Source organism: Peromyscus maniculatus, chromosome 2 (assembly GCF_049852395.1).
Source record: "Peromyscus maniculatus bairdii isolate BWxNUB_F1_BW_parent chromosome 2, HU_Pman_BW_mat_3.1, whole genome shotgun sequence".
NCBI classification, from domain to species: Eukaryota; Metazoa; Chordata; class Mammalia; order Rodentia; family Cricetidae; genus Peromyscus; species Peromyscus maniculatus.
Genome location: NC_134853.1, coordinates 140,448,027 through 140,459,534, shown reverse-complemented (window position 1 = coordinate 140,459,534; position 11,508 = coordinate 140,448,027). Strand labels below are relative to the sequence as shown.

The 11,508-nt window shown below is 43.8% G+C and overlaps 1 protein-coding gene across 1 annotated transcript in view; it reads left to right on the top strand.

Moving 5' to 3' along the window:
- Positions 1-1,729: 1,729 nt before the first annotated feature.
- Positions 1,730-11,508, top strand: part of Zmpste24 (zinc metallopeptidase STE24) — a 42,382-nt gene continuing 32,603 nt past the window's right edge. The window contains exons 1-3 of the mRNA XM_042271819.2: positions 1,730-2,135; positions 3,892-4,038; positions 11,224-11,310. Coding sequence (XP_042127753.2) covers positions 2,013-2,135; positions 3,892-4,038; positions 11,224-11,310 — 357 coding nt within the window. The 5' untranslated portion in view covers positions 1,730-2,012. The remainder of the gene's footprint in view (positions 2,136-3,891; positions 4,039-11,223; positions 11,311-11,508) is intronic.

Genomic DNA, 11,508 nt, shown 5'->3' with positions numbered 1-11,508 from the left:
GATAAGAATGGGAGGGCTGGAGAGATGGCTCAGAGGTTAAGAGCACTGACTGCTCTTCCAGAGGTCCTGAGTTCAATTCCCAGCAACCACATGGTGGCTCCCATCTGTAGTGAGATCTGATGCCCTCTTCTGGCATGCAGACATACATGCAGGTAGAACGAATGAAGAAGAAGAAGGAGAAGGAGAAGGAGAAGGAGAAGGAGAAGGAGAAGAAAAAGAAAAGAAGGAGGAAAGAAAGAATGGGGTGCTGGAGCAATAGCTCAGGGGTTAAGAGCACCACCAGGGTTCAATTCCGAACATCCATATGGCAGCTCACAACCCTCTTATAGCTCCAGCCCAAGAGGATACAATGCCTCCTTTGGCCTCCAAGGGCACTGCAGGAATGTGGTGCACAGACATACATGTAGGCAAAACATGTATACACAAAAATAATTCTTATTTTAAAATGTAAAGGAATGGTAGTAGTTTTTGGTAATGTCAATCAATTGTTTTTCTCTTAAGTTACATTCCAAAACTCAAAGTTCTGCTGACAATTCAATCAGGCACACCACTAATTTTGCTGAAAGCAAAAATTCCCCCAAAAACATTTGGTTTGCAAAAGAGTTTGTGATCCTATTATACTGAAGTAATTCTCACACTGTCAAGTGGCATACTGATTACTCTCATGTGGATGAATTTAGGCACAGTTGAGAAATTTGAACCCCTCAACCTCAACACATCTTTAGCATTACAATTTCACTATAATCTAAATGTATGTTAGTTGGAGCTACAGATTTAGCTCAAGTCACTATAAATGATTATGCAAATTTGCAACATCAGTTTTTAGAAACTATTAACCAAATCGTATTTACTTTTGGTCAGAAAAAATTCTGACTTCACTTTTTAAGTAAATTCAATGTACTAACAGGGGTCACAGTGACCCCATTTCATTGATGAATTCCAAGGCAAAAACGTTACTGAGGGTGTGTGTGTGTGTGTGTGTGTGTGTGTGTGTGTGTGTGTGTGTGTGTGTGTTGGTGTTTGAAATCTCAGGCAGTGGCCCCCAAGCCCACCCTGCCTGATAGAAATGCTATCCACAGTTGCCTTGTCCCAGGACACACAGGCGACATGCCTCCTCTGACTGCACTTGGGGAGGATAAGATGAAATGTGTAAATAAAAATCCTCCTCAGTCGTGCAATTTTTTTTTTTCTTTTTTTTTTTTTTTTTTTTGGTTTTTCGAGACAGGGTTTCTGTGTGCAGCTTTGCGCTTTTCCTGGATATCTCTCTGTAGACCAGGATGGCCTGTAACTCACTTGGTAGCCCAGGCTGGCCTCCAACTCACAAAGATCCGCCTGCCTCTGCCTCCCAAGTGCTGGGATTAAAGGCGTGCGCCACCATCGCCCGGCCCCAGTCGTGTAATTTTCATCTCTCTAACACTCCCGAGTCAGAACTTGCCAAAACAAGCCACATGACCCAAACTGTAATGTCGTTTGGCTAGTTATCCCAGGGACGCTCCTCTAACCCTTTGAAGAGCACTAAATAGAAAAAAGGAAGTTTTAGAGTTTCTCCCATCCTTCCCAGCTAGTTCTAGACCGGAGTGGGCCCACCCTGTGAGTTCTCCCTAAACCTGGTTACCAGCCCGCCTGCCCAACACCGGTAAGCACAGCAGTCCACAGCCTTCTGTAGGAACCCGCCAAAGCAAGAGAGCTAGCAACCCACGCGGACTTCTTGTCCGGAACCTTGGAGTTGGAGTCCCGGGAGCCGAGTCCGGAGGGATGTTTCGGGTGCACCTCCGCTCGGTCTTCGGGCCGGAAGTGAGAAAGGTGGGGCATGCCTTAATTCTAGCAGAAATAAGTAGGTCCTGAGGGAGTAAGGAAGGGGAAGAGTGTCTTTGTGACACTGCGTTGAGGGGATGGGAGTCTGACGCGGCTCTCGGAGGGACCCATATCGCTGAGACACCGCTGGCACTCTGAGGGACGCGTGTCGGTGTGGCACCGGTGCATGCTGAAGCAGCGAGTGGACCTGGGTGACCATGGGGATGTGGGCATCGGTGGACGCTATGTGGGACTTCCCTGCGGAGAAGCGAATCTTCGGGGCGGTGTTGCTCTTTTCCTGGACCGTGTATCTTTGGGAGACCTTCCTAGCACAGCGGCAGGTGAGCATAGACGGCCCCCCGCCCCGGACCCCAGCTCCTGGACAGCCTTAGGTTAGCCTGTGCCTCGACCCAAGCCCCTAGAGGTTCTCCTCGGTGGTAGCACCAGTCTATATTCCTTAACTCCCAGTGAGCTTCCTAATTTTTCCCACTGTGGCTTTGAGGGGTTCTTGGGACGGCAGGAAGTTGTCTGCACCGTTGTGATGGGACCCAAGCCTGTTAGCGTCTAATGAAGGGAAAGAGTCTCCGTCAAACTTGAGCCTGTCCGTGCCTGCACTACAGCACCTTAGGATCGTTGGGCCCAAGCTTGACCCCTTTATCTTTGGTATAAGCTTTCTAAATGGAGATGCTGAAATGTTAGAATAACAGCTTCCCGTGACATTGATATTGCCGTGCTCAACCACAGGATTGGGAAACAATTTTTCTGAAAAAGTGTTTTGTAACCCTCCTAAAGGCCCGCACACTTTTTCAAAATCCTCATTAGTGCGTATGTGGTTTGGAGCCCAAAATTGTGTGTGTGTGTGTGTCTGTCCGTGTTTTCATTCAAAGACCCCCTTTGTTTTTGTTTAAAATTTTAAGTAGTGTATTAGAAAAGCTAACAATTCCCTGGATATAGCCATAATTAACAGTTTGATTAGAAATTTGAACGTTTAAGTGAGGTGGACTTTGTAACTGATGGTTTTATTTTAGTCTCTCACTGCTAGTTGGCTTGACTTAACCACCTTCTGTGTCGCCCTTGAGAACCTTTCCCTTTAATTGCTGGACCTGTTTCTTGAGCATTGAAGCCTTTTTTCTTTGGCAGTTTTCTTTTAATTTACACTGTATATGAGTTTATTTGCCAGGCAAGCACTCTTCCACTGAGCTATATCCCCAGCCCTTCATGAATCTCTTTAACTGCAAGTTTTATTTTTTTAAAAACTTGTCAGCATCAGATTGGTGCCTCAGACTCCTCCATCAGTATGTTCCAAATGTTAAAAGTACTATAGGTCAGTACTCAAAGCTTCATTAGTTCAAACTTGCATTAAGTCCCCTGGCCTGAAGCAAACACATAGCATTCGGAGTCAAAACAGCAGGCTGAGATAGCACTTACCTGACAGTTTACTACTGAGCCTGGTTACATCATCTTTGTAGGGTTGTTCCTTAATGCCTTCGGACGGCTTTGTTGGTTTGTTTGTTTGGTGGTTTTGTTGTTGTTGTTAACATATGGTAGAAAAAGTATTTGTTTTAAAACCATTGAAGAAGATCTGGTCTATTACACCCTTTGGTATCTGTTCCCTGTGTTATGTCCCAGGGGCTGAAATTACCTTTTAGAATTTGACATAGTGAGAAATTTTAAAGATTGGATATGTTGCCATTATTATATTAAATGTATCTGTTGATGCGTGTAATGCTGTAGTGAGTATTCTTGCTTCTCTTTTTTCATGCTTTGTTTTCTGTGTTGACATACGTCATACTCAGAATGAGTCCCCGTATGGTGTTACAACTTTGGTTCACACAGGCAAACTGAAAGTGTGACTACAACCCAGATGGCCATGGTACCTAGTCACCTGGCCTCCAAAGCTTTTTGTCTGCCCTAACTCTCCTGGGTCATTTGTTTAGAGGTCAAGGTCCCTGACTGAGTGCAGTTTGCATGTGTATGTAACAAATTCTACAAGCTTACCTGACAAACTAATGTTGTAGACCATTTAGTTTTTGACTATAAATTACTAGTGTGTAATAAAAAAATATTCATCAAAGTGTTTTCTTTGAACTATTTTAGAGAAGGATATACAAAACAACAACTCATGTACCACCAGAATTAGAACAGATCATGGATTCGGACACATTTGAGAAATCTCGACTGTATCAACTGGATAAAAGTACATTCAGCTTCTGGTCAGGACTCTATTCAGTGGTGGAAAGCACTGTGAGTATTTCTTGGAGAAAAAATTCTCAGGTTGTTTAATACTTGTAATACTTGTTTTTGTTTTTGCATTTTTGTAATACAAAGGTTATAGTGCCTATAAATCCTAGAATGCCTTCTTAAAATTTTTATATTTATTTTCTTTAACATTGTCTTAGTGTCCTATTGTGAAGAGACACCTTGACCACAGCAACTTTTTTGTTTTTCGAAATGGACAGGGTTTTCTCTGGGTGTCCTGGAACTTGCTCTGTAGTCTAGGCTGGCCTTAAACTCAGAGATCCACCTCCTTCTGTTTCCTGAGTGCTGGGATTAAAAGTGTGCACCACACTGCCTGGCAACCACAGCAACTCTTAGGAAAGAAAGCATTTTAGTGGGGCTTGCTTACATCTTCAGAGGTTAGTTCATTGTCATCCTGTAGGAATCATGGTGGCATGCAACACAGTGCAGGAGAAGTAGCTGAGAGTTCTACATCCAGATCCATAGGCAGCAGGAAGAGAGAGTGACACTGGGCCTGGCTTATGCTTTTAAAATCTAAAAGCCTACCCTCAGTGACACTTCTTCCAACAAGGCCAACCCCCTTATTCTTCTCAAGTAGCCCCATTCCCTGGTGACTAAACATTCAATTATATGGGTCTATCAGGACCATTCTTTTTTTTTTTTTTTTTTTTTTTTTGGTTTTTCGAGACAGGGTTTCTCTGTGTAGCTTTGCGCCTTTCCTGGAGCTCACTTGGTAGCCCAGGCTGGCCTCGAACTCACAGAGATCCGCCTGGCTCTGCCTCCCGAGTGCTGGTATTAAAGGCGTGCGCCACCAACGCCCGGCCAGGACCATTCTTATACAAACCACCACAAACATATATGAGAATTTTTGCCTGTATGTGTGTATGTGCACCATGTGTATGCCTGGTGCTCACCGAGGTCAGAAGAAGGCATCAGATCCCTGCATCTGGAGTTACAAATGGTTGTGAGCCACCATGTGGGTGCTGGGATCGAGCCCAGGTCCTCTGCAAGAGCAGCAAGTACTCAACTGCTGAGCCATCTCCAGCCCCACAGAATGCTTTCTTGACCTTGTTGGGTTTTTACAGTGCTAGGAGTCAAACCTAGGGCCTCGAGCATACTTTCCACTCTCCCCCAGCCACATTCCCCTCCATAGCCTTAATGGTAGCAATAGGTGTGGACTAAGAGTCAGAAACATAATTGCTTAATCGGTTGAAAATAGGAGACTATGGTAACTGCCACCTGAAGGCCAGATATAAAAAGAACCTTATATTGTATGCCGTCCTTTAACAGGCCATACAGGTCTACTGCTGCCACTGCCACTGCCACTGCCTCCTCTGTTTTTTTTTTTTTTTCTCGAGACAGGGTTTCTCTGTATAACAGCCCTGGCTGTCCTGAAATTCACTCTGTAGACCAGGCTGGCCTTGAACTTGGAGATCCCGCCTGCCTCTGCCTCCTGAGTACTGGGATTAAAGGCGTGAGCCACCACCTCCCAGCTCTTCCTCCTCTTTCTCTTCCTTTTCTTGCTTTTGCTGGAGATTGAACTAAAAGCCTTTTATAAGCTCAGCTTCTTTGAAGTTCTTTGACTTTATCCCCACGTGACCACGATAAAATGGCTGGAAAAGCCTTTTCAGTTTTTCTATGATTGTCACTAGTAAGTAGTTGCTGGAGGGATGGGCAGGAGTTGGGTGGTACTGGTGCTCATGGGAATGGCAGTGTGTTCTGGGTGGTGATAGAGACAGGGGTAATAGGTCCCTCAGAGTAGGAACCTCACAGTGTGCTAAGGCTCCTCTCTAAGCAGTACTTGTGGACTAAAGCTGGAACAGTACTAGTTATACTTTTCATCTCAGAGGGTTTGTGTTTATTATTTGATGCTTATGACAGTAAAGTATAGGGATAGGCATTTTTCCCTTTTCGGGAGGAACATGAAAGCTCAGAGAAATTAAGCGGCCCATTTAATGGCCAAGTGGGAGAACCGGGTTTGCAGCTCTGTTCTTCTGAGTCTTTAAACTTACACTGAAGAAAGTATTCTTCAGACTGTGGACCATAGTGTGAGCATAGTGGAATTAAGTTCTGGAAAATTAGCGGCATTTACCATTGAACTGAAAGCATTCCTATTTTGTTTTAACTAAAATGAAAAGATTTGTATGTTTTAATCACAAAGGGAACACGTGAGCACTTCTCTTTCTTTTCTTTTTCTTTTTCTTTTTTTTTTTTTCTTTTTTTTTTTTTGGTGTTTCGAGACAGGATTTCTCTGTGTAGTTTTTTTAAGACCTGTCCTGGATCTCACTCTGGAGACCAGGCTGGCCTCGAACTCACAGAGATCCGCCTGCCTCTGCCTCCGGAGTGCTGGGATTAAAGGCTTGCACCACCACCGCCGCCTGGGCCCACACGTGCACTTTTTGCCTTGGTTCTTTGTACCTGAGAAAAACTAAGCAGGCCCCGGATAACCAGTCGTGGGGGCTCCTTTTCATACACATGTAACAAAGCAGCTGGAGAAACAATGCCCCGACCCTGAGATGGACTTTACCTGATGTCTCACAGATATCCTTAAAGGGCCCTTCCAAGAAATGGAGTGGCCAGCACTGTGTGGCACTGTGCCCTGTCATCCTAGCTACTTTAGAGTTGAGCCAGGAGGATCACTTGGGTGAAGAGATGGAGACTGCCCTGGGCGATACAGCAAGACTAAGAAAACACCTTAGGGCCTGCTGGGAATGGAGAGGCGTGGAGTAGAAAAGCTCAGGTTGTGTGTGTCTGGCGTTTGCAGTGCACGTGCATGTGTGCATGAGTGTGTCGAGTCCAGGGCTTGACACCGAGTGTCTTCCTCAGGTGATAAAAAAAGAAGCATTTAATACAGGACTCAACATGTCTCAAGCACTTGCCACTGGATTTCTTTGGGCATTACTTTAACCTCTGTGTTCCAGATACCTCCCTGCCATGTCTGCTTTTAAGACTCTAATGAAATAATAATACATGTCAGAGTACTGGAGTTGTGTCTGTCTGTTGGGCTTATTGATTCTTTTCCTAGGATTCCCAGGAGTGTGCTTGGAGAGATTATTAGCATGGAGAAAGTTTATAGCTCACCATTCTTGTTTTTCAGTTCCCGAAGTAAACTCAACAAGGTTTGGAACAGCAGTTCCCAAGTGTTCATAAATCATTCACAGACATGTTAAAATACCGTCAGTGTTTGTTTAAAAGCTGGAATTTTAGTAGTAGCTGTTTTCACTTTCTATCAAAAGCGACGTAAGTCCTTAATTCTACAGTGTTTGTTAGTATTGGGAGGAAGATAAAAGGAATGTCATCTTAGGTCAATTAGCTCAACAGCTGTAGCATGTGGCAGGAGTGGCGCCAGAACATAGCTTTTAGGAACTAGTTTCTTTTGGCCACAATGGAGTTAACTGTAGCAGAGTAGAAATGCATGCACCTAGAGTTCACAGTCAGATTATTTAAACAGTCACCCACAAGTGAGTGTCTGCCAGATTCACCTGCAGACTGTTGGGTCCCAGCCCAGCCTCTGGGCTGTGGCCTGAGACTCAAAGGCATAACCTCAGGCACTGCTGCTCCTGGGTCTGTTCAGAAGCCATACTTGAGACCTGTGCAAACCAGTGCAGCTGGTAAAACTCTAAATGACAGCCAGGTGTGGGGATGCACACCTGTAATAGCACTGGGGAGACTGAGGCAGCAGGAGCATTCTGAGTTCAAGATCAGCCCAGGCTACATAGTGAGTCTTGTTCTGCCTTGGCTGCATAATAAGACCCTGTCTCAAAACCAAAACAAAACATGTAAAAGATGAGTAGTATGAGGTGTGTCTGAAGTAGTAGAAAGATAACATATGTGCTATGGATGGAAGTATAATGTGATGGGTGGTAAGCATTTAGAGAGCAACTGTTAATGCCAAATAAAGTTAACCGTCACCATGGAAAGATCTTTGAAAATACAGTTCAGGCCAGACGTGGTAGTGCACACCTTTAATCCCAGCACTCGGGAGGCAGAAGCAGGATCTCTGAGTTTGAAGCCAGCCTGGTCTATGTGGTGAGTTCCAGGACAGCCAGGGCTGGAACTCACCCTGTCTCATAACAAACAAAAAGCAAGTTGTGAGTGAGTACAGTCTGGTTTTCTTTATATACAAACTTAAAAGCAGAGAATCCCCTTGCGGCAGCTGGAGGGGATTCTGTACCCTCAGGCACCGACTCTTTCAAAGCTACAAAGGGAATTTACCTAAATCTCTGTCCCTCTAGATAACTCAAGATTCAAAGGTTGAGGTGGAATTCTCCTCAGAGAGGCCGAATAGCAGGCAGCTCACCTCCTCTCCTTGCTCCAGTCTCCCTAAAGCCCTCATGCTTCTCCCAGCCCCCACTTAAGAGCCCTTCACCTGGCTCCTCCCCACCACTTCCTGTCAGCTAGTTGATGAGAGAGCCTCCTGACCGCAGGTGAATTTTATTTAATCAAACAAATGTAACACTGCTGTGCTGTGGGGTGTCTTTCTGTACGGTGTGAATATATATGTTGTTCCTATTGCCTAATAAATAAAGCAGCTTTGGCCTATGGCAAGGCAGGCGGGAAATCCAAGCAGAGGTACAGAGAGAAGAAAAGAGAGTGGGGGAAGACACCAGCCCACCAGTCAAGGAGCAACAAGTAATGGGACACGGGTAAAGCCAGAGAACAGGTAGCAATGCATAGATTAATAGAAATGGGTTGAGTTAAGTTATAAGAGCTAGCTAGCAAGAAGCTTGAGCATAGGCCATACAGTTTGTAATTAATATTAAGCCTCTGAATGATTATTTTATAAGTGACTGTGGGACCAGAGAAACTTCTGACTATATAACACATCTTTGCATCATTAAACTAATGTTCCAGGGACCGGAGAGATGGCTAAGCAGTTAAGAGCACTGACTGTTCTTCCAGGGGCCCCCGGGTTCAATTCCCAGCACCCACATGGCAGCTCACAACTGTCTGTAACTCCAGTTCCAGGGGACCGACACCCTCACACAGACATACATGCAAGCAAAACACCAATGCACATCAAATAAAAATAAATAAGTTATTAAAAAACAAACAAACAAATGTTCCAGAGCATAAACAAAAGTAATATACCTTAAAACAATATTCTAAGCCGGGCAGTGGTGGCGCACGCCTTTAATCCCAGCACTCGGGAGCAGAGGCAGGCGAATCTCTGTGAGTTCGAGGCCAGCCTGGTCTCCAAAGAGAGTTCCAGGAAAGGCGCAAAGCTATACAGAGAAACCCTGTCTTGAAAAACCAAAAAAAAAAAAAAACAACAACAAAAAAAAAAAAAAAACAAAAAACAAAAAAACAATATTCTACCACATTCCTTCCTTCCCTCCTTCCCTCCTTCCCTTTCTTCCTTCCTTTCTCTGCCTTACAACTGGGGATTGCACCAGGGTCTCGTGCATGCTAAGCAATCACTTCACTACTAAGCTGTAAATCTAGCACTCCATTGCTGCCTCCCCAGCCCCCAGGTCTCACTGTTTCTTAGGCTGGTCTTGAACTCACTGTGTAGCCCTGGCAAGTCTTGAACTTGCAATCTTGTCTCATCCTCCTGGGTAGATGGGATTCTGGGCTGCTAAATATACATTGTTTTCATGATTTGAGCTACTTCATGGTTTCTGAAGTTCTGGTGACCTAGGGAATGTCTGTTTACTTATTTGCCTAAGACAAAGAGTGGTAAGGGCCTACTCCCGAAGCCCTGACTCCTGCCCTAGGATTCATCTTTTCCTGACCCAGGGCAGGCCTGAGTATCCTATTCTGCCCCACAGTCTGGTAAGTGGACCTGACTCACCACTAATCTGTACTAATACTTCAGCGGGCATGGTGGTACATTCCTATATTCCCAGCTGTGTTGGAGGCAGGGGGATCATTCAAACTCATGAGTTCAAAACTGCCCTGGGCAACATAATGAGGCAATGTCTCAAACTCCTGCAAGCTAATACTTTTTCTTGGCTGAAAAGGACAGTTTCTTTTCATGGAAGAGATAGTTATAAAGCCATATTACCGTGTTCAAATCTGTTGCTCTTTACCTGTGGTTAACTTTTGTAAGCTTAGTTTGATTGATATGTTTTCATTTTAGTCTTTTGGCAAAAGGTTTTATTTACTTTTGCAAGCTATTATGTTTAATATGTGTGATTCTCATTTCTAGGATACACTGATGTTTTTGATACATTGTAATCATGATCATATCAGGATAATTAGCATATCTATCACCATAAATAATAGTCGTGTGTGTGCATGTGTGTGCATGTGTGTGTATGTGTGTATGTAATATCAACATTGATATCTTCTGTTTTCAAATTCAGCTATATAAAGACTGAAATCTGTTCCCACTGTGACTGTGTACCCCTTAGTGAATTTTTCCTCATCCTCACTCCTAGTTTCTATTTTTAATTGTCACATAATATTTATACACATTCATGGGGTACAATGTAATTTAGAAAATTTATACTGTATATGACAATCAGATCAGAATTTCCATTTTCTTAAATATATCTATGCCAGAAACCTTTGGACTTGTGGTTCTTGTGTAACACTTCATAAATTGTTGTAGGCTAAAGTTACTGATTGCTGTAGATGTCTGAATTAAATCCTACTGACTGTTCTGATAGCCATTATTTAACATATTTCTAAATCAATTCCCCCATCCCCTTCCAGTCTCTAGTGACTACTATTTTATTTTCCCCCATAAGACTGATGTTTAAAATCTTTTTAAAAAATTATTTGTTTATTTGTTGTTCTTGGTGTGTGTGTGTGTGTGTGTGTGTGTGTGTGTGTGTGTGTGTGTGTGTGTGTACACATGATTAGGGGTCATAAACGTGGGCCACGGTGTGCCTGTGGCAGTCAGAAAACCACTTTTGGAAGGCAGATCTCTTTCATCTTTTACTCTGATTCCAGAGAAGGTCATCAGGCTTGTGTGACAAGTGCCTTTCCCTACTCAGCCATCTCTCTGGTCCTAGATTAATTTTTTTAAAAAAAAAACTTCCAAAAGTGAGTGAGACTCCTGGGCTTGTCTTTTAAACAGAAATGTAATTCACATTCCATACAGTTTACCCATATACAAAATGAGTTAGCCCCCTTTTGTCCGTAACTTATTTATTTTCCCTTCCATTTTCCTTATAATACACTCTTCCACATGGTAGCTGCTAAGACTGTTTAAATGTGACCACAATCTGCTTTGTTTTACAGTTTATTCTTCTCTTTGGAGGGATCCCTTACCTCTGGAAACTTTCTGGACGGTTCTGTGGCTCTGCTGGCTTTGGCCCGGAATATGAGGTACGTGACTCCTTTGCCCAGCCTGGCCAGTCTTTCTTTTGCTTGGTAAGATTTACACTGAAGTTGTCTTTTTGGCTCCCTCCACCAGCAGACTTGCCTCTCCGTCTCCACAGGGCTTGTCTGTGCATGTCTTGGCATAATGCCAGTGTTTTGATTACTTTTCTGTTGCCATGACAAAAAACTGTGACCAAAGCAGCT